The 24,057-nt window shown below is 33.4% G+C and overlaps 1 protein-coding gene across 3 annotated transcripts in view; it reads left to right on the top strand.

Annotated features, from left to right (window-relative positions):
* HPSE2 (heparanase 2 (inactive)) overlaps positions 1 to 24,057 on the top strand; it is a 536,390-nt gene that overhangs the window by 41,896 nt on the left and 470,437 nt on the right. For 2 of the 3 annotated variants that reach the window (XM_039871547.1, XM_039871548.1), the window contains exon 3: positions 1,749 to 1,910. The exons of the other annotated variant lie outside the window; for it this stretch is intronic. In XM_039871547.1, the coding sequence (XP_039727481.1) occupies positions 1,749 to 1,910 (162 nt within the window). The remainder of the gene's footprint in view (positions 1 to 1,748; positions 1,911 to 24,057) is intronic. 3 annotated transcript variants of the gene reach the window in all.

Genomic DNA, 24,057 nt, shown 5'->3' on the forward strand with positions numbered 1-24,057 from the left:
AGAAGCTGAAGGAAAAAAAACCCATGATTTTCTTTTAGTGAGGGTTTGTGTTTTAATTTGGCAAAGAAAGTCTTCTAGGGATGTCTGCCTGCCACTTATTGGCCAGAACCATGTTACTTGGCCATCTCTTGCTTCAAGGAAAGCTGGGAAATTGTATATTTTCGCTTTTCGGTCTCTACAGTAGAGGAAGGCAAAGGAGAAGAGATTGTGTTTAGGATTTTGGTCAGCTAATCAACAATGTCTGCTGCATACTTTCATAGGATTGTTGAAAGGATTCAATGATACAATGTAATTAAAAATTTAAGAGTGTAATTTAAATAAATGTAAACTAGATTTATTTTCCTCTTGACTTCTATTGATAATCTTAAAAACTAGAGTGTATCCTTGAATTAATTTATTCTAATATTGTATTCAAGCCTCAAAAAAATCTATGAGATTAGTTACTTGGTATAAATAGGTTTAGGTATAAAAACTGCATTATTTTCAAGCTGTTTTCATCTAAAATGAATAAGAAGCATTCCCACATTGGGCTAATCTTTGTGTACCACATATCCTAACCCTCATTGTCATGTTTTTTTTTTTTATATCCAGGCTTCTCTTTTAGGGCTCTGTTTATGTGTTTGAAAGTCATTTGTACACACAGTGTTCTACCTTTCATGCCACATGCCCAAGTTTTTTTAAATGGCATTGAGCGTTGTTTAAAGAGCCAAATCTTTCCTATTGATACCATCAACACGGGAATTCGTTTTTCCCTTTCAAAGCCATTGGTGTGAACAATGTCAGAGCAGTTATTTTTTAGCATTTTCTCCTAAAATTCTCTAGTTTGCTATGTAAAACTTGAAAGTTTCTAGAGTTGTCATCTAGATTGCTGTTGATAATATCATTTATTTCTATGATAATTAGCGGAGTTGTATTTTAATTTGTGAAAATAAATAACTTCAGGACATGAAAGCTACCTGCTAATTGGGAAGCATTCTATATGAATGTTTGTTTTTGAGAAAGAGAATACTTCTGCTTTGAGTGAAATCATACTGAAGTATAAAAAGCAGTGTGTCTGTCACTAATGGGAAAATAAATAGGGAATATAATTAGGAAAGAGGCAGATCTGAAAAGTGACTCAAGCTCTACTCTTGCTTTCTTCATTGCTTCACAAAATACTTCTAGATTTAAAGAGTGATTACTAAATCAGAATGTATCCAGAGATACAGGAAAAAATAACAAGAGAAATTTTGAGCAGCTAACCCACAGAATGGCAGCCATAGTTTGAGCTGAATGCCCTGGCTGGGAGATAATTTTGAAAACAGGTCAAGTATCCCAAATACACATGCTGATAGCTTCAGCTATTACCTGGTCCTATTGCATGATGTAGAGGGAATGACTTTTATAGTCACTAGTATTTGGACAAGGTTGTATTATTTTTCCTCATGGAGAATAATAAAAGATGTTAAGACAGGGCCCAGGAAGTGAGCTTAGAAGGGGAACGGAGGAGTGATAATCTTAAATCAGGTCAGAGAGGTAAGAAATAGAAAAAAATCTCTCAAGAGTTTAGAAATGACCAGAGAAACTGCAGGATGTATCATGAAGTTGGAGACCTTCAGGTTCATTACTTCTGAATTTCTTCATTCTGATGAAAATACTGGCAGTTTATAAATTCTGTGATTTTGGGGTAAAACAAGACTTAGATGTGTGTATGGTTTTTATTTTGTTTTGCTTTTCATTTGTGCTGCCTTTTTGCTTTCTTTTTGTAGACATTGTTCGAAGTGATGTTGCCTTGGATAAACAGAAAGGCTGCAAGATTGCCCAGCACCCTGATGTGATGCTGGAGCTCCAACGAGAGAAGGCAGCTCAGATGCATCTGGTTCTTCTAAAGGAGCAATTCTCCAATACTTACAGTAATCTCATATTAACAGGTAAGGCTATTGGAGTTGGCTGGAATCTTATAGCATCATAGATTGATGGCCTTTATCAGTTAGCAGCTTGATGCTTGGGAGACACTAAAGTGGGATCCAGATGAGGCCACATCTGTCTGTCTCCACTCACTATATCCCTTTTTAAATTGTGATGACTCTTGACTTTCTATAAAAAATATTTCTTGTAGTTTGCAGATGTGTTTTGGCTTGAGGTTATGGGCGATTCAGCATGTGTGTTCTCAAAAGACAGAACCAATGAAAATCTAATGAAGCCTTATAAAAATATGACTTTTTAGATGTGTGCCAGTAGATTTGAGAGAATTACTAAATTTGGTGTCTAAGAAGCAGCTATTTTCCTCTTTCTGTGTGTGCCCTTTCTATGAACCCAATGAATATAAAGATGAAATGTAAAAGAGATAATGATCCACAGGCAGAGCTGAGCATGTTCTGTTCCTGGTGGAGATTGAAAATATCTGGGGAATTTGATTTTCTTTTTAAGAGCAAAGAGGCTATGAAACTGAGCCATACTCCCTTACATCCTTGGTTTAGGAGGGAAGTGAATATGTGTGAGAGCTCAAAGGAGAAACAACTTTTTGTAGAGTGCCTTTAAACTTTGCTGGTAAGAACATACAAGTTCCATGCCTTTGTTGAGCTTTGGAAAAGATTCCAGCAGCAGACTTTAATGTGGGAATCATGAAGGACTTAAGGTGAACTAAGAGCTGTTCAAGTTACCTCCATTTTCTTGAGGGCATGCAAGGCAGACCTGCATTATATAGATCCAAATAAACTTTAACAAATCAAAAGTGTATATTTCCCCTTGTTTATGAATATTTAAAAAATAAAAAGATGGAATGTCTGACAGGCTATGAACATCTCATGCTTATTTTTTTAAAAGTTCAATTTAGGAAAATTTAAACTTTTTTTTTACAGGCTTCCTGGCATTTCACCAGGAATTGCTGAGTGGCAACCAAGTTGTTTTGCTTTTGAAAAAGCACAAGTCTTTTCCAATGTTTCATCTTATACCTGGTGGAAAACCCAAGAGCATGAGATGAAAGCCAGATTTGAATGTGGCTTTGGTGAGCAGAGAAGAGGATTATGGATTACATAAGTATAGGCCCTGTTTTTTGCTCTTTGATAGACTTAAAAATGATTTACGGCCAGTGTGTGTATCCCTAAATTGGTTAGTGAAACTGTGTTTAAATTTAGATGTTTGGGAAGAACATAAATTTCTCTCCAAATATTTTCAGCCTATCTCAAATGTAGAAATGTACATGTATTTAGGTGTTTTCCAATTCAGTTATTAGAAGTGAAATTTTATTCCATCCTTATTCTAATACTTTTAGGCATATATTAGAGAGGTCAGACCCCATGTTCCTTAATGTGGCATAGAAAAGGCTTAGGGTAATTCTAACCCTAAACTATGGATCCAGAGTATGGCTTGAAGGCATATTATCTCTGAAAACACAAGTGTTCTATTGAGTTCAATGGAATCTTTTCTAATTCTCAGTAACATAATCCCTTTGGATGTTTATTCGCAGTTCAAACTGTTGGAATCAACATTGTCAACTTTTACCCTGACAACTTGCTTACTTTCCACTAAACAAACTTACCCTAGAGAAGAGCCTCTTTCCTGCTCTCACTTCTCCCAAGCTGCTTCAAAGAGTCCTCAGGCATTTTCCACATTTTTCACCCAAATGCCTGTGCAGAGGTGGTACCTTGCCGCAGACAGAGCATTTGGCATGCCCTGGTGTGTTTACATGAAAGTTCAAAAGGTTTTGGTTCCAGGTGTTGGGAAGAGATGGAGTCATTTCAATTTAGCACTGATGGTAAAACTGTTTTAATGTCCTTTAACTAAGTCTTTGATTTTACACTGTGTGGTTTTCTAATTGTTATGAAGTTTAATCCTTGATTTCTTGTATAAATTTTGAGAACATGGTCTCCAGACAGCTAAACATAATATTTAAACATAACTAAACTAACTTTTGTAAATATTTCCCTTTTCAGTGATGAATGTATATTGGTAAGGAGGGTGAGGTTGAAGGGGCAGAGACCTCTCAAATGAAGTGACTTTCTTTACCAACATGTTCAGAACACCTACTCTAGGATTTCTGCTTGGTGATGTTCCACTTATTTTGTATAACTCTGGCATAATGTTTGAGATATTTGTAATGAGAGTATTTATGTGAGAACAGGATGAGGAAACTAGGCCTCCAAAGTCTCAGAAAGAGATCACTTTTTCATGCCTCTGCCCTCCCTTCAACCCTCTCCCCAATTATTTACAGAATTTCATGTGTATGGATAATAGTGTATCATAATTGTTTCCTGGTCAGTTAGTGGTATTCTTTGTTTTAGAATTGGACAACTGAGATCACAATATGGGAAAGAATAAAGTGATCAAAATGTCAGTATAGTAGGATGTTAATAAAATGATTGGAATGTCAGATGGTTAAAAGCATGTTAAAAATACTGGTCTTTGCCCTCCACCTCAAAAGCAAGCTCTCATTCTTAGATGTTCCATCTTTAGCTGATGTAACTGTTAGCATTGAGGTGAGATGTGTGCCTTCATAATCTGCATTCCAGCTCATGATCTCTCTCAAACAGCCACCCCTTCAGATGAGGGCAAATGATATTCTAGCTTTGAGGGTCTTCTGACCATTTAATAAAAAGAAATAACTACAGTCCTAGTGACTACCCAGATAATGGAAACTAATAATAATTCTTTAATGTATATATATTATTGAAGTATTCTCCATTATATCAAAATTTTTAGAAAAATATATTTTTGCATGATGTTAAGCACGTCTCAGTGTTTTCATATGTAGATTTACATGGTATTGGAAATAATGTTAGCCTCACCTAACCTAGAGGGTTTTTGAAGTAAAATCTCAGGTTATGGGATGGTGATAGAGTAATTCCAATAGAATATCAGTGATAGAACTATTTTAAATGGTGATGAGTTGTATACTACACTTATCACACTGACTTAACCAGCACCTGAATGTATGCTTGTCCTGTAGCTTCTTGAGTCTGAGAGTGTTAATGTCATTGTGCATGTTAATTAGGAGTGACAAATGAAAGGGAGAGTTGAGTGGGAGCCTTTAAGAACAGAAATCATGTCTTCTATTTCTTTGTCCTCTCATGATTCTTAATGTAATAATGTTCTATAAATTTGTTGAAAATGTTCTGCTGTGTACATAATGAATGCATTCACTTGGAGACTACTTGAAAGGATAATTTTGACATCTATTCAATAGCTTTCATAGGTTCAGATTCAGTTATTTGTCTCCTTTCCCCTTTTGAGGTATAAACTTTTTTTGGGTGGATCCCTGTACTCTAATCAAATGAAAAATAGAAAATTAAAATGTTGAAAGTCAGCCTTTAAGGAACAATACATTTTCTAAGACTTTGTTTAGAACATAATTCCTGGCCAGGGACCCTGAAGCATGGCCATTATAAATGGATGGCATTACTCAGGAAGCTTTTCAGTATTTTTTTATAAGGACTCTTGTCATGTTATCTGCTCCCATTTTTGTTTTTGTACTTCTTTCAATCATCAGATTTTAAAGTGGGCTGAGATTTCTGTGGTCAGCTTTACTGTGTCACTGTGGCAAATTAAGTGAGCAAAAGAGGCTCATGCTACCTTGTTGTGGCCCATTCTTCTAACTTCAATTAAATGAAAGGGCTCGAATCAGTGGAATGAGAACTGTTCTTTTGGTTCTCACAAACCATAATGCTCAAAGGACTATTTCCAGATATTTAAAATTATTTACATTATATTCTATAGTGTTGAATATAACATTTTATTTAATCATTTCTCTATTAATATCCATTAATTTATATACATTTTGACATATTTATTTCTGTAGAGTAGACTTCTCAAAGTGGGATGTCTGGATTAAAAGGTATGTATTTTTAAATTTTATGAATTCAGTTTTACTGAGATATAATTTACATGCAGAAAAAGAAGTTTTGCCAAATGTATCTACTATAGAGTCATATAACCACCACCACCATCAAGATACCGAAGATTTATGTCACCCTAAAAAGTTCTCTTGTTTCCCTTTGCAGTCAATCTCCTTTCCCCAGCTCTATTCCTTAGGTGTGTCTGATCTAATATTTGATCCTAAACATTATGTAAATGAAATAATTAAGCAGTTTATGTGTCTGATTTATTTCACTTAGCGTAATTTTTTGATATTCATTCATCTTGTTGCATATATCAGCGTTTCATTCCTTTTTATTGCTGAGTAGTATTTTATGTTATGAAATTCTGCAGTTTGTTTATCCAATTATCTGTTGATGGACATTTTGGTTTGTTTCTAGTTTTTGATGATTATGAATAAAGCCAGTATAAACATTTGTTCTCAGATCTTTGTGTTGACATAGATTTTCATTTCTTTTAGGTACCTGATTTTATGGTATCTGTTTAACTTTATAAGAAACTGTCAGACTATTTTCAAAAGTGACTATACTATCTTGCATCCCACCAACAATGTATGAGAGTTGTAGTTCTTCCACATCCTTGTTAACAAGTAGTATTGTCTGTCTTTTAAATTTTAGCTATTCTGGTGAATATGTAGTAGAATTTCACAGTTTTAATTTACAATTTACCTTATGACTTTACCGATCACCTCTTCAGTGCTTATTTGTGATCTACATATCTTCTTTGGTGAAGTGTCTTTTCAAGCCTTTTGCCTATTTAAAAAAAATTAGTAAGTTTGGTTTTCTTACTATGGAGCTTTAAGAGTTCTGTATATATTTTGGGCTACAAGTCTTTAATCAGATATGTGATTTGCAAATATTTTCTGTGTGACTTGTCTTTGTATTTTCTTAACAGTTTCTTCTGAAGAGCAGAAACTTAATTTTGATGAAGTCCAATTTATGAATTTTTTCTCTTATGGTTTCTATTTAAAATTTTAATGTATCTTGCCAGATCATTTTCAGAAAAGATTGTAGCAATTCCCATTCTCAGTAGCAGTGTATGAGAGCAATTATTTCCTAGTATTCTCATTAACACTGGGTATTAGTGATCTTTTCAATCTTTTTCAGTCTAACAGGTAAGAACTATTATCTCATTGTTGCAATTTTCTGGCTATAGCCAGGCTGAGTATATGTTCACAGATTTATCAGTGATTTGTATTTTCTGTTTTGTGAATTACACATATTCATTGCCTTTAAAAAAATTGAGTGTTGGTCTGCTTTGTATGAGTTTGTAAGTGCTCTTTGTGAATTAGGAATATTAGTCTTTTGTTGTATGTATTGCAAACCATTTTCCTCCCTGGATATTATTTATTTTTTGACTCTTTTTAATTAAGAGCTTTAATCTTTTACTATAACTGGAATTTAAGTATATAACATTGTTTTCTTCCAGGTAGCTAGCCAGCTTTGCATAAAATGTTTTTGAAATTAAATATTCTTTTGCCACTGAATTGAAACATCATATATGTTATATATTATACTCCCTCATATGTTCATACCTATTTCTGAACTGTATCTTCTGTCATTTTTCTATTCTTTATTTCTGTGCCAATGCTATGCTGTTTTGATACCGGGTAAGGCTTATTTGCCACTCCCTCATTTTTCTTTTTCAAAGTTTTCATGGTTATTCTCATGTAATTACTTTTTGAAATGTACTTTTCATTTTCTTCAGTTCAAGAAAATTCATCACTGGATTCTGAATGGAATTACATTCAATTTATTTTCCTAATATGAGAAGGATTTATATTTTTCTGATATTGTCTTCCACTTAGGAACATGAATATCTTTTCAGTTGTTCAGTCTTTGTTTTATTTCTTGATAATTTATAATTTTTCCTATACCTTTCCTGTTAAACTTATTCTGTAATATTTTATACTTTTGCTGATGTTGCTAGTGAACTTCTTTCTCTTTATAACTTATTTCCAATGTAGAGAGAAGCTATTGATAAAAGAGAAAAGTAGATTTGCCCCTTTCCTAAATTTTTACCAATTATTTTCCTTTTTAATTTATAAAAACTTCCCAAACAATATTGAAAAGTAGTTGTGATAGCTGCTTTTCACATGATTTTAATGAAAAAGACTTCACAGTTTCATGTGCATAAAAATCGGACTAAAACCAATACCTTTAAAGTCAAAATACATTTTTTCAAAATGAGAATGACTTGATTATTATTTATGATTATAATGGAGATAAAATATTCTTTTAGACATCTCTCTGTATAATACATATACACAAATCAAACATTTGAAACAATTTTATACAAACCAAGTAATATAATAGATGCCTATTATTTTAGTAATACATTTTTTCTTAATATTTTGTGAACATCTTTCTATATCAAAGAATACAGATTCATATTCATTGTAATGGCTATGTTAGAAATGTATTGTATGGACATATCATAATTATTGATAGACATCAATAATATCTATCTTCTGTTGATAGACATCATGGTTGTCTCTAATTTTTCAGGATTATAAACAATGATGTGATGAGCATCGCTGCATATAGCTTTGTACAATCCTTAAAGTATGAGTGCTATGACAAAGGAATGCACATTTAAAATTTGATGCATTCCTTTGACACAGCACTTTCAGAAAGGTCATACCAGTTTATACTTATACCAATAATGCATGAGAGAACTCATTTATCTTGTCTTTTGCTAATGTAAATTATTTTCTATCCTTTTATCTATGTCAGTGTAATAGACAATAATTGATATGGCATTGTTGGTTTTAATTACTTCTCACTGATTACTAGTGAGGTTAACAATTTTTTTTTTTTTTTACAATATTTGCCATTTTTTATTTCTTCTCTGAATTGTTTATTTCCTTAGCCTACTTTTTTTTATTGGGTTATTGTGAGATTTCTTATTTAATTATAAAATCTTTTAACATATTAGGGATAGTGATCTTTTGTCATGTATATTACAAAAAAAAAAATATCATTAGGGCTTTTAAATTTTATTTTTGTCATGTGTATAGTTTAATATTCTTCTCATTTTGTTGTTCTCCTCCCTTTCTTTCCCTCTCCCCTCCCACCCCGTTCCCAGCCTCTTCTCTCACCACTTCCAGGCTAGCAGTTTGGGGATTGTCTCTGTCCTGCCCTTGGAGTTCCTAGTCCAGAGCTAGGTTTTATACTGGTGTTTGGTTCGGCTCTGTGGTGATATTTGGTGTGTTGTACATCCAGTCTCTAGGCTACATGGCCTGCCTGAGTTCTAAGTATCCTCACTCCTTCTCTCTGCCACTTCCCACCAACGTTTGCCTCTGGCAGCTGGCCAGCAGTGCTTTTTAATTTTTTTTCCTTTGAGTAAGTCTGGCTCTGGTCTGTCATTTCTCCTATTTTTATCTGCATTATTTCTTAGGAGTCAAACTACTGGCTGCCACTGTCAAATTGATGAGATTGGCAGGTTTGGATCAGGGACTACTTTAGATATGGCTGTCAGGGAAGGCATCTCTTAGCTGAGACTTTCTAGCTGTTAAAGAATTATTAGCATAATACTAGGTCTCAGTGTTGTCCCCATCATTAATAGGTGGGTAATAATATGTGCATTGTTTTTCTCCTAGAATTATTTTTGGGAATCATTGTCTCAGAGTATGTCAAAACTAGAGGAATAATGTGTTTTTGTATTGAATAACAAGATAATGAATGCAAAGATACTTTATAAATGGTAAGAGATCTACTTCTTCTCTTTATGAATGAAAAAGTAATAGTGGTCCCTTGGTGCAGAAATGCACAAGTAGCTGGACATCTTTTAATTCCACCTAGGGTATTAATTCAGCATGTGGATTTTGGAATCAGATAGTCTGAGTTTGACTATAAAACATCCACTTATCAGCTCTGGCATCTTGGGCAAGTTTTCTTTTTTTTAAATCCTCTCTTTAGCTTTAATGTTCTTAGGCATTAAATGGTAACTGTATCTTATCTACTTCAGAGAATTGTTTGAGGATTAAATGAGCTTATGTACATAATGCTATGCTTTAGCACAGTGCCTGGCACACAGTATTCAATATATGTTAGATTTATTATTGCGATTAATCTTACTATGCTTTCAAATGCAATTATTACTCTTGAGTAGCTCAGTTTCTTTTCTAGTACTGAAATCTGTCTGTTTTTAAAACCACACTATGGTAAGATAAAACCTATCAGAAACAATTTTGAGCTCTGCTGTTAAATTGTGGTAACTTCATGATAAATCTTTCTACCACTAACCTTGGATTTCTCAGTTATCTAGGATATGTGTAAGAATTAGTAAAATAAGGCACAAAGAGTCAGTCAGTCCCTGTGGAAAATAAAGATCTGAAAATGTGTCATGTGGGAAGTATTGTTCATAATTTTTTGGTCAAGCATTTTGAGTTCCTTAATGACATAATACTAACTAGATGAATATTACTTGGTATTAGAATTCTTCCTGATTACCCTAAAATGAAGTTCTTAGGCTGAGCAGAAAAGAAATCGTATGCTATTTTACATATTTAAAATGAACCTGATGCTATTATCAGCACAATAAAGTGTCTGTATAAAAGTTGCTATAACACAAGTGCACAGTCATGAGGTTAAACAGCACATGACTACATGTTCCCTTTTTCTCCAACTGCTTTCTGGTTTTAAGTACAGGAATATACTCTGTTGCTTGTAAGTCTTCTTACAAACCATCACCTAAGTGAAGAATTTTTTTACAGATTCAATTTCTTATTCTTAGGTTCAACAGACATAAAGTTACATTTTAGTAAATATCAGGAAAAAGGCAACAGGAGAAAAGGATAATGTTACAAAAACTGTATGTTTGTATATCAAAAAAATTGTATTTGCAATTAGTATAGAGAATCACTAAAGAATTTTTTTAAAGTGTTCATGCTCTGCTTTTCTCAAAATTATACTTGGGAGCATTGATTGATTGCCAAGTTGTATGTAGGCTTCGTCTTTATGAATCACAGAATGAACTTTCTTATTTTTAGGATTCTTTGTGTTAGGAGACCTGGAGAGATGATTACTTCTTGCTTTTCACACATGCTTTGTAAAAGATGATGTAGAAAGAAGTTCTCTGAATTTATTTTAACTTTAGCTGTCCTGTTTTTTCACTATGAGAAGCAGTTTCTCACAGGTTCCTTCATTTAGGTTGATGACATCACATCAAAATATAATTTAATAAAAGCAATATTTTGGACAGTGAATTAAATGCATACAGCTCTTTGTAGGTCTGGTTGAACCCAGTGATGGATTTTAGAGTATTTAGGTCAATGACTTCAAGATCCAGGCTGATGCGGGAGAGTGTAGATAAGCACTCCAAGAGCTGTGTGAGGAAATCTCTTTTGGTGGGGGAGTTTTATGCAGTCATCTTGTCAGAAGATTTTTAGGTTTTTACATTTAAAATTTTTCTCAGAATAGAGTGAGAATTTTCACAATTGGGAAAAATTGACAATATACCATCATTTGTTAGTTTATTTTCAGTGTATTTTAACATACCGCAGTTCACATGTGACCAGTTAAGTGGATTTAAAGAGATTTTTGAAAAGAAACTGGTATAAATATAGTTCTAATGCCAGCACAAAGGAACAACAAAAAAATTGGAAAGCCGATGGTTTGTCTTTCAGTATAAAATCTTTGTCAGCTTCGTAATGTAATTGGTAAAAATAATCTGACAAGAAGTTGTTCAAAAAAATGTTTGAATTATCATGGAGACTATTTGAAAATTGAATTTACATGTTATTTTTATACTGTGTCTTATGGAACATTTATATAATGCCCAGACATTATTATTAATTCTTTTTAAAAACTAGGAGCAAAAAGTTTTTGAACTTTTATCAAAATAAAACACAATTTAAAAATGTTGCTTATTTAATTTTTAGCTGATAAATTTAAAATTTCCATTTTGACCTTCCATTTAGAGATACTGCCAAACTAATACCTTTCTGTCTTTGGGTTAGATAATTCTAATTATGATGTTTAAGAGATGTTTGCTTATGACAGACTTATTTGATAGCATATGATGTCTGAAGAACAAAGTGGTCTGCCATTCTTAAAGATTTTTTTGTTTATTCTCCTCCCATCTCCATCATATCACTTTCTCCATTCTCTATTTCTTGACTCTCTATATGAGTAACTTCGCAGAACCTGATTTTCACAGGACCTCACATATTAGTCTCATATTCAACAGTGATGTTTACTACCTTTATTTCTTCCAACTTAATTTTTGTATCTGTGATGACTCTCTTTTTATTCATGTGCTGGCAGTACCCAACCTAGTGTATGGAAAAAAATTTTTTATGTCATCTTCAACCTCTTCGTAGAAGAGACAAATGGAAGAGACGAACAGAGCCTACATTTGTTATGTAGCCAAAACACATCCTGGAGTGTTTGCGGGGTATAAATCTTCCACTTCTGTTCTATTTTTTTTTTCTTTTGAGAAGAAGGGACAGTAAAGAGCCAGCCTCATATAGCACAAGAGCTTCCTGTTTACCATTATCATTCCATTCTTTGAGCCACCCCATTTTCAACTGAAAAATCATCTACTGCACCTTGCTCCAGTTGAGAATGATTTTTGTTTGCCTGGCTGAATTTTCATTTCAGCATTGTGTACTTTAGGCAGGAATTCCAAGAAACTCATAAAAAGCTAACCAGATAAAAATTTTTCCAAATTAAATACAAATTTATAACTGAGGGTGTTATGAGGAATCAAGTCCAGCCTTGCCACATTATAGGCTACTTGTTCAAGGTCACACAGTTGCCTAGGTGTGACTGACATCGAGGCTTTGGGTTCTTGAGCTCATTGCTTTTTTCACTACACTGCAAATTGCATTTCCTCCTGGAAATGAAATAACTTCTGTCCAATTGAAATAAATAATTCATATATATACATATATATTCCAAAAATTCTAGTGAGGGGCTGCCCTGTCTCATGCAGAGGTAGGCGCTCGCATGTGTGGAGGTGAATATGTGATTGTTTTAGCACCAGATGAGCCTACTGTCTGTTGGTGTGATTAACAGGCAGCTATGCAACAACACAAGTGCTCTACTCTCACATGTGGGGACCCAAAGTAACCCTGCCTGGGGAATAGGGAAGTGGACACTTTACCAAGTCTTGAAGGAAGAATATGAAGTATAAAATGTATGAGGGTATACAGTTTAATTTTACTGAAAATGAAACATATTTAATCCTTTATGGCGTATGGAGACTTCCAAGTCCCTGTAATAAAGGCATCACATAGAAGAACATCCAATTTAAGAGACCACTTCAGTCTAAGAAGATTAAGGCTATAGGATAAGTCCAAGAGGGACTTTTATTCTCTTTAGGTCTTTTATCTTTATTTTTAGTGGCTGGGTGGTAGTTTTTATTATAATAATTAGATTTTAGGCTTAAGTAATAGAGAAACACAATATCCCTTTGTTATATAGTTGTATTTTTAATAGAATTATAATTAGTTACCTAGGTGATAATAAGAATTAGCCATGGAATATTATTTGTAGAGAAATTGGAAGAAACAGATTTCAAAATATGAGAATAGGGGACTACAGTGTTACTAAAATGAACTATGATTTTTTTTTCTCTAAACAGTGTCTCCTTTGTCTTTTACTTATGGGTTGTCATAGATCACTTTTAGTATGCCTTCTCTTGCTATTTTATGCCTATTAGTCTGAAGTTATGAAAGCTTGGTTATTACTTTTCTGCTAATCTCTTTGAACACAAACTTTTAACAGACTCTCATATCCTCTCAGCACAAGTCTGTTTTCTAATTGCCTAGTTTTGTGTGTCCGTATTTGTTTTTTTCTCAGCTCTTTCTTTCTTGTAGCTAAAAAACCAAACAACAACAACAACAACAACAAAACACCAAAAAACAACAGTATCTTCTTTTAACTTTCCAATAGCTCTGAATATCTTGGAAAGAGGTAACATGTAATGTCAGTGTCTGCCTCAGCTATTTATAATTCCTTAATCTAGAGAGGAATATAATCCGTTTTATTTTGTAGGAGTCATATCTACATTTTTATGTTCTGTTTGAAAAAGCAAAACAGATTTAAGCTGCTAATAAAGTCTCCTTATAGTTAGTCCTATCTTGCTTCTTGGTGAAATATTAGTATTTGCTGAAGGCTAGTGAGATATACTCCTTTAGAAAGATGAGGCCAGGAAATACTTTGTGTTCACTTTGTTCTCCTCTTTTATTCCAAGAAAACCAAATATGCTCAGTGTATAGCAAGTCCTTGGGAGATACATGTTTAATGTTCATCTAGAAGTTCCATGACAATTCTAATAATATACTGTTGGGATTTTGAGTAGTCTTTTATCAATCAATCATTTATTAACTGAAATTCAGTTATATATAAGGCACAACACCATGGAGAAAAAGCAGTTGAATATATGTTCTTGATTTCTCAGGTAGCTAAAACAAAGTGTTAAATATTGATCTAAGAATAAGCGTCATATAAAAGTATCATTTAAATTACAAAGGCAATAGCAAATGTGAAATTAAATTGTTACAATTATTCTTAGCATTAGTTGAAGTAGAGGAAGTCATGGTTCTTTTGGGAGTCTATGGAGAGAGCACTAACTCATTTTCTAAATTAGCTGAGAAATGATAAAAGGCTAGAAAACCAATGACAGAAAAAAGTTAGTGTCACAATAAATACTGATTAGCATATAAAAGTATAGCTAACCTTTCAGAACTAACAGATCTGTTTAAGGAAGAGTTTAAATATTCTGTTTCAAAAGATGCCTAGACTATCAGATTAATGTCAGTGAAAAGGACATGGAACATGTTCTAGGACAATTAATGAAGACTAGTAAATTTTAAAACTTAATCAAAAAGGCTAGCAGGACTAGTGTTCTGATTTTAACATCAACAGTGGGACTTTGGAAAATAACTTTTTTAAGCCTCAGCTTCCTCAGCTGTAAAATGGGGCTAATAATAGTACCTATTTCATAGGGTTGATGTGAGGATTAATTAATATATATGGTTAGGGCTTAGCACTGTGCGCAGTTTATAGTAAGCCCTCTAGTAAGTGACCGCAATTGTAAATGTTATATAACCAAAGTTTGGAAAACAAAGTAGAGGTTTAAAATATAATAAAATTGTTTTAAAATTTTTACACTGGTTTTTCTTTTATATTAAAATCAGAATTGCTCTTATACCACTTCATGAGTACCCTAGCACTTTAGTCAGCTGGTGCAAGTTTAAAAATTGGTTGGTGAAATATTATTGATATCATTAACCTGTATGTAAATCACCCCCAAACACTGTTAAAATTTACATCAATAAAATGATTATAAGTGGAGCTGATTCTAAGATTTTTGTTTCTTATAGAAGTTTCAGAATAGATTTTCTAAATGTGGTAAATGGAGTGGTTGGCTATTTTAAGAACTTTGTTAAGAACTAAGGTTTTCTACCATGCTAAATACCAGTACAACAGATTATTTTTGTATTCTTTAATGATAAAGGTAATGGGGTAGAATTAAGAATAAAAGAGGCACATAAGAAGCACTCATCTAGTATTTGTTATATTGAGAAAATCATAATAAGAGAGATTCAAGCTTTGTGAAAGGAAGGATAAAAAATTTGCAATTGAATTTCAGCATATTTGCAAAATATATAGGTCCTCTTAAAATATGAGGTGTGTGTTTTTCGGTCATTAGTATCTTGTGTCAGAATTTAATGACAAAGAGCTAAAATTGAATTAAATTTAGAAATGGAAAAGATGGGCCTCCAAGAAAGACAGACTCAGTGGGAGGAATAGAACCTCCAACAAGTTATAGCCGTAAAAGCCTCCACCCCAACCCCTACCCTGGTCATTTCAGAGTCTTGACAATTTCATGAGGAGACAGTTACTTTTCCTGTCTGGTTTTTTGGAAAGCAGAAGACTTGGGCTTCAGTCCTGGTACTTCACTTACTAGCATTTTGATTTAGAACATGTCACTAATTCCTGTGAACCTATTTTCTTATCTGTAAAATTAGAATAATCATTTCCATTTAACTAGCTCATAGGTTTCTTTTCAAGATTAAATGAAACAATGTGTGTAGAAGTACTTTGCAAATTATAAAACCAAAACTGTACTTAATTATGAGGCAGTATTATAAAATAGGGATATTCCTAGATGTTAACTATATTGTGCTTAAGGAAATAGTTTACAAGGATTATTTTTGCAAAGTACTTATAACTATAAAAAGTTTGTAATCTTGCATCAAAATAAAAAAAAATTTGACTTTTTAAATTTCCTTAATAGAAATAATTAGATTCTGAGGAAAATGCTAGAGTTTACTGAAAAAAGAAAGCTATAGAACTAATTGGAATGGGTCAGTTATTTTCCACATTTTTTAGAGAATCCTAAAAACATATTAAAGACATAGAGTTTTCTAATATTACCAAAATAACCAAGTGCCTCTTACAATATAAAAAAGGCTTTGCTTATTAGCTTTGTAGGGATTGAGGAGATATGAAAGTTCTTTAATCAAAAGTAAGATGCTTTTTTTTGTGGGCTAGAAAAACATTTTATTCGTTTCCACAATTTAGAGAAAACACAATTCCTGTACAATATTTTAATGTCCCACAGTATTGAGTGTTCCCAAATTCAAAAGTTCAGTCAGTCAAATCTAAAAGAGATACACTAAATATTTTTTCCTTAAGAATTTTCCATTGGAAATAATAAACTGACATTATTTCCAAGGGTCAATGGAGGTGCCTTAGACTGAGCACATTAGGACCACAGTGTGCTAACGTTAATGAATTAGTCAAATCATAACATTTATTTATCTGCTTATTAATGATAACAACAACAACAGCATCCATTTATTGAGCACTTATTTTTTAGTAGGCATTGTACATTTATTGGATTTTCTGTTTACCATACAGTAAATCCTATGGAATGTTATTAGGTATTGAGTAGGGAGCAGGAGGGAGGTTGCATGGTTAAACGGTTTTGAGAAATACTGAGTTAAAACCATTTTTTCACTGAAGGACTTATCAGAGCCTTTAATATCCTGATATATTATAATATATATAAATTTCGATGATATATATATATATTATATATATATATATATATATAGAATGTGGTTTTCTCTAAACTTATTTGACCAGTAACTCTCTCCCTTCTTCTTTTCCACTTCCTCTGCATGTCTTGAGACTGAGATGATCTGAAGAATATACTTTCAAAAATACCACCTAAAGGGATTTTTTTTGAAAACTCAGGATTCTTAGCATTTGAGCTCATGCATGTAACAAAGTTGAGAGTAACTTTCAAGTTAAGTTAAAGGACTTTTGAACAGAAAGCTCAGAGAATTAAAATCCCGTAGTAAATTTTGTTTTAAGTTAATGAAGAAAGTAACATACTTTTTATTAAAAGAGAATATGGTAAAAGGACTAGAAAAAAAAGATATGGCAGAATTGCAACAACAAGAACATTTGAATTAGAGGACATCGTAATGGCATTCATACCCCCATAAAAAGGTAAATTAAAAGCAGCTGGGGCAGAAGAATATGCTGGCAGAGCTATCAAGAAACACCACAATAGGGAATGGAGCACAGAATACCAAATGGAACATGTGTAGGAAACTTTGTGCCCTTTTTTTTTTTCTTTTTAAAATCAGAACAACTCTACTTTTTAAAGAAACAAAATTGGGCTGAAATCACAGCAATCAGTGAATGTGACTTTAAAGAACTCTTATTTATAGATTGATGAAGCTATTGAGTAGTCTAGAAATAATGTGGAGTCCTGGGTTTAGTTTTTGGTGATACCAGCTAATGTTATTTATTTATTTGATTTCACAAGATTCAAGTTAAATGAAATAGTGAATGTGTTACATAGTAGGAGCTTAATAAGTTAAGTTGTAGCTCTCTGTGTCTCTGAGTACATAAAAGAAGGTTAAGATATTTTAGAACTTCTCTTTCATTTTCTAATTTTATGGGATACCATTATAAGAAACTCCTTAGGACTAATAGTTTAAAAGGATTTTTTTTGCAACTGATAGAAATGTTAATCTGTAAATAACATCTCAGTTGGCTTATTATCATCAAAAGAAATATATACAATGGAATATTACTTAGCCATAATAAAAGATAAAATACTGCCTTATGTGACAACTTGGATGGATATTGAGATTATCATGCTAAGCAAAATAAGTCAGGCAGAAAAAGTTGAGAGCCATATGATTTCACTTATATATGGGATATAAAACTGAAAGCAACAGATGAACAAGACGAGCAAACAGAGACTCACAGACACAGAAACAGTTTAGTGGTTACCAGAGGGAAGTGGGGGAGGGGAAAGTAGGTAAAGGTAAAGGGGGTCAAATTAATGGTGATGGAAGGAAATTTATCTTTGGGTGGTGACCACACAACGCAATATACACATGACATATTATTGAATTGTACACTTGAAACATAATTTTATTAACCAATGTCACCCCAATAAATTTAGTAATAAAAAAAGAACGAAATATCTTTTTTTTTTTTTATCCCTAGTTAAGGTAAATCCAAATGTTTTAATTAAAAGATTAAGGGAGAGTCCTGTGGAAGGGAAGCTGAGACAGATATGACTGCAGTGGGTTCTGAGGACTGATGGACTAAAACAACAGTTCTCAAGCTTAAGTAAGTGTAAGAATTTTCTGGGAAACTTGTTAGAAAAATGCAGATTTATATGCCGTAGCCTGAGAGCTTTTGAGTGAAGGCAGGAAATTCCATTTATACCAATGAGCATCTCAGATGTTTTTGATGCAGATAAATTTTTGATCACAATTAAAAAAAAAATCTAGCTGCAACCTATGTAAAACTATCATAATAATAATGGAATAACGATGTACAGATGAAAGAATGACTTAGAAAATTTATTACTATTTTTACATATTTGATTACCATGTTAAATTCTTTGAAATATTTTTCTTATCATTTATCTGTCTATTGGTTTATCTATTTCTCATGTAAGCATACATACTTAAATTTTATTTAGCATTTATAGATATTTAAATTTATACTTGTGAAAAGAGAGTATTCTGTTAATGACTTAATGCTTTGAAGATGTCTTGTTGCAATAGAACTTCCCAAATGCTCCAGGTTCTTCTTGAGCAAGTTCTCTCATTGATTCAGAACATATTTATTGAGGATCCAAATATGTGCCAGGCACTGTTGTATTTGCTACAGAATATAACAACAATCATTTTATAAAGGAATTAAAAATAAACTATGAATAAAATGTATACTCTATTGAATAGTGATAAGTGCTATGGAGAAAAGTGCTATGGGTTAGGTATTGCATTTTAAGTGGAAAATAGAGGGAAGAACTCACTGAAAAGTGATATTTGAGGAAGACCTAAAATAGTTAGGGAGGAAGTTAACACAGGTAATAGGGAAGGAGTGTTCCAGGCTGATAGAGTGTGATGGGTAAAACTCTGAGCCATGAGCATATCTACTGTGTGTCCAGTGTGGTTGGATAGGTGTGAGCAGCGGAAGTGTAGTAGGGAGATCTGTTCAGCAAATTTATTGGCAGAGAGGTTCATGAAGTAAGGGATGGGAGAGGGTGGGTGATTTATGGTCTTGGGAATTTTTCAAGTTAAAATAATGATGCTAAAATAATCAGAAATCATCACAGCATTCTGAGTTAGGTTTTAATAACCTGGTTAAGAATTACCATACAAGATAAAATAATTTTCAAGGGCAAGGAAAATGTCTTATTCCTCTTTGAAAATCCAGTGCCTGCAAAGTAAGCATGTAATAAATATTTTGTTGAACTGCATTTTTGAAATAAAATGTTAGGAATGAGGTTTGGAATTAAAAATTTTTAGAAGAAATTATTTACAAGTTTATTTTGATAATAAATGCCAAAGTTCCGTCAAGTTTTGATAATCAATTTTTATTGGGAATTCTTGGTCCTCAGATGAGTTAATTCAAGGCCTACATAATCACAAAAACATTCCTTTTAAATAAAAGATGTCTTTCCCTTAGTAATTTAAAAAACTGAATTACATAGTATATATTTTAGTTTTTTAACTTATGCATACACCTATTCTACCAAATAACACATTTATTATCACTTAGGATTTTTTTTAAGTTTGGGACTTAAAAATTTATAAAGAAATCAGAGCTTAATTCCAGGTTTCCAAATCTTATTGAACTAGATGGGTGGATTGGTTGAGGGATCTAGATAACTCGACTGAGTTTGAGATATTGGGACAGTTCAGATTATGGACTGTTAGGTATTGTCTGAAGCTAATGGAAAGCCATTTAATTGTAGTAATGAGGGTATCATTCTTAGATTTAGAGTTTAAAAGGATTGTTCTGCCACCTTTGTGGAGAATGGATATTATTCAAGATAGGGAGACAGGAGACCAGAACAATGAGACTATTGTAACTGGGAGAAAATGAACAGGGCTATTGATAGAGCTGAAGAAAAAGGGAGAGACTCAAGAGTCATTGAGGAGGCAGAATTGAGAGGTCTTGGTGACTGTGTTTTTGTGTGTGTGCATGGCAGGGCGGGGTGGAGATCAGAAGAGGAAGAAAGAGGAATGTAGGAGTCTTGGGTTTTCAGGTAGGGCCTGATTGCCATTTTACCAGTTTGTCTCTATTTGTATGCAAGTTAAATGTCTTGGAATTATTAGTGTTTATAGTTCAATTCAGTGAAAAATAACAAAAACAAGAAAAAATATAACAATTTAGTGATTAAAGACAGGTTGTTTTGGAATTGAGTACAGATTTCATTCTAATAACTTTTTAACAACTGTTTTTTAAATTATTTGCATTAATTGGAACCTCACTTTTATTTCTCTTTAACTAAGAGAAAGATCTGGAAATGGAAAAATCTTGCTCTGGGCTGGTCATCAGGGCAATAGCAGACCAGAGAACATAAAGGACAGAATATCTAATTGTTTATTTAGGTCAGAAAGCCACACAGGGTCCCACCTAGTTGTGAAGCTCTTCTTTTGATCATGGCCTTCATATATCATTTCTGGTATTGTGTGCACTTTTAAGAGAAAGAGAGCCAAAATCAAACCAGTCTTAACAAAGAGAATTTTAGCAGTCACATTAGGAATATGAGAGAACCATAGTCTGCCCTCAGATGCACACCCAGAATTTCCATTGACGTCAATACTTATTGCTCACACATATCCAAGGGCAGGATCTGGCCCTTAGAAATTAAATTAAATAATTCCCTGTGTGGAATGCCAGAAAATATCACAGATCTGCTGAGAGGGACAGGCTACTCACCATGAAAGGGAAGTTTTTTGTGGTAATGTCAACGCTGATGGATTAAGATGGCCCAGGGATGCAAAATATGGGTTCTGTCCATTACTGTTTAAGTTTACAAATATTTATGATCTGCAAATGTGTTTTAAGAGTACACATGGTTTTTCAAATATGCAGGAGATGGCTCTAGTGAAGTTTTCATCCTTTGCCTGTTGTATGCTTTAAAATGCAGTGAAATTAAAAATTCTAAACCCTAACATTCCAAAATCACTTTTATTATATAATTTTAGACTTGGAATAATACAGAGAAAACCAAATGTTCTCAAAACTAGTGCTACATTTCATCCATTGGTGGATGTATTTTCCATAATGAAGGTGTATAGAGTTTATGAATTGCTAGGAATTTCTTGGACTCAACAAATGGGAAAGTGATACTCTGCATGATCTTCTGATTTGGGGGTTGGATGGAGGTCAAGCTACTGTCAATTCTCAGGAGAGATAATTGGTTCTTTTTTTTTTTTTGTATAGTAGTATATAGAAGGGAGTCTGCTTTTTATAGTCACGAAAACACATTTCTTCTTTGAATGAAATTATGATAATTTGTTTTCTATAAGAAATTCAATTTAAATATATAATAGATCATCATTTAAACTCTTCAGATGAAAGTATTCTTATGTATTACCATATTTTGTTTTTTTAATGCTGATTATAATACTTCCTTTTATCCAAACCTTCAATTCAATTAATGAAACATTTCTTGTGTGATTCCTTTAGGGAAGTCTCAGGGCTGGCACTCTGGGCTAAAAACTCAGTCCTGGCTATCTAGTACTTAGCACCTATTGATACTATTCTATTCACAGAAGATAGAGTATGGTAAGTTATAAAATAGACATTTAAACAAAATTCTGGGAGAGAATAAAGTAGTAGAGAAAATGTTCAAATTTGCCTGCTGTTTTGGAAAGACCCCCAGTATGATGGTTATCATAGAAGGAATTCAAGGTAAAAAAGGGTGATATGAAATCTTTGGGTGAGAAAGAGACACATGAAGTAGAAACAGCTTTTACCTCTTATATTATAGTTTTCTCTTGCTTATAGATGATGTAGGTTACTAGCATAGGCATGCAGCTAGCCCCAGTCTGGCAAACTGGTGCTGGGGCATAATCTTGGGCCTTTGTGTTAGCCCCAATACACAGACTTGGACAAATTATTTCAGTTCTCTGGACTTCATGTTACTTATTTTGAAAATGAGAAGTTGGTAGAAATAAGCTTCAAGTTTCCTTCCTCTTCCATGATTCAATATTGAACAGTCATTACTGCACCTAGCAAGAGAGATCCCTTCTAAGATTTTCTATGTTGCTGCTGGCCAGTGTTGAGGCACCTAGCATCTCACTCTGAATGTACTCACAGGTTCATATATCTGGCTTACTCTGCTTCCTCCTCTTCAAACATACAGGCCAAGTGAAGGGTAGTGGAGGAGATAGGAATGAGAGGTGATAGAGGTAGATAAGAAAGTTAGCAGTCAAGGTGTACTTAGAGTGGGACGTATGAAGGATGTGGACCAAGAGAGACAGAACTACAAAATGGGTGAAGCTGATCTTTCTTGCTGCTGAATTCGTTACTTTTCTAAGTACCTGCTGTGTGTCAGACAGTATTGACTGGCTCATTGGTGTACTGGCTTGTTTTTACAGGTTCTATTATGTTAACTTTAGATGTAATCATTGTTTCCTGGCCACCAAAAGCATGAATTTATAAGAGATGTTTTCCTTGGTCTTACCAGTTTCTTTGGTTTCTGTTTCCAGTTTTTATTTTATTTTATTATTTTAAAAAGATTTTTAATTAAGTTTATTGGTGTAACATTGGTTAATACAATTATAGAATTTTCGGGTGCACATTATAATTTGACATCTATATATTCTATTGTGTGATTACCACCCAAGTCCAGTTTCCTTCAGCTACCGTATATTCGATCCCCTTTATCCACTTCACCCTCCCCTTACTCCCTATATTGACCCCCTTTACCCCTTCTACTTCTCCCCTCCTCCCCCACCCCCTACCCTCTGGTAACTACTAGTCCATTGACCATGTCTCTGTTTGTCCTGTTCATTTGTTGCTTTTAGGTTTATATCCCACATATAAGTGATATCATGTGATTTTCAACTTTTTCTGTCTGGCTTATTTCGCTTAGCATGATTATCTCGAGTTCCATCCATGTTGTCGCAAAAGGCAGTATTTCATCTCTTCTTATGGCTGAGTAATATTCCATTGTATATATGTGCCACAGCTTCTTTAGCCAATTATCTATCATAGGACACTTCAGTTGCTTCCATGTCCTGGCCACTGTGAATAATGCTGCTATGAACATTGGTGTAAAAATATCTCTCTGGATATGGGTTTTTAAGTCTTTGGGGTAAGTACCCAGTAGTGGGATAGCTGGATCATATGGTAGATCGATTCTTAGTTTCTTGAGGAACCTCCATACTGTTTTCCATAGTGACGGTACCAATTTGCAGTCCCACCAGCAGTGTATGGGCGTTCCTTTTTTTCTACATCCTCTCCAACATTTGTTATTACTTGTGTTGTTGATTATAGCTATTCTAACAGGTGTGAGATGGTATCTCATTGTGGTTTTGATTTGCATTTCCCTAATAGCTAGTGATGCTGAGTATCTTTTCATATATTTGTTGGCCATTTGTATATCCTCTAGAGAGAAGTGTCTGTTCAGGTCCTCTGCCCATTTTTTGATTGGATTGTTTGTTTTTTTGTTGTTATTGAGTTATATGAGTTCTTTGTCTATTTTGGATATTAGGCCCTTATCGGAGGTGTTGCTTGCAAATATATTTTCCCATTGAGATGGTTGTCTTTTTACCTTGTTGAAGATTTCTTTTGTTGAGCAGAAGCTTTTTAGTTTGATGCAGTCCCATTCATTTATTTTTGCTTTTACTTCCCTTGCCTTTGAGTTCAAATTCATAAAATCCACTTTAAATCCAAGGTCCTTGAGTTT

This window comes from Pteropus medius, unplaced genomic scaffold, assembly GCF_902729225.1.
Source record: "Pteropus medius unplaced genomic scaffold, Ma_sr-lr_union100, whole genome shotgun sequence".
NCBI lineage: Eukaryota > Metazoa > Chordata > Mammalia > Chiroptera > Pteropodidae > Pteropus > Pteropus medius.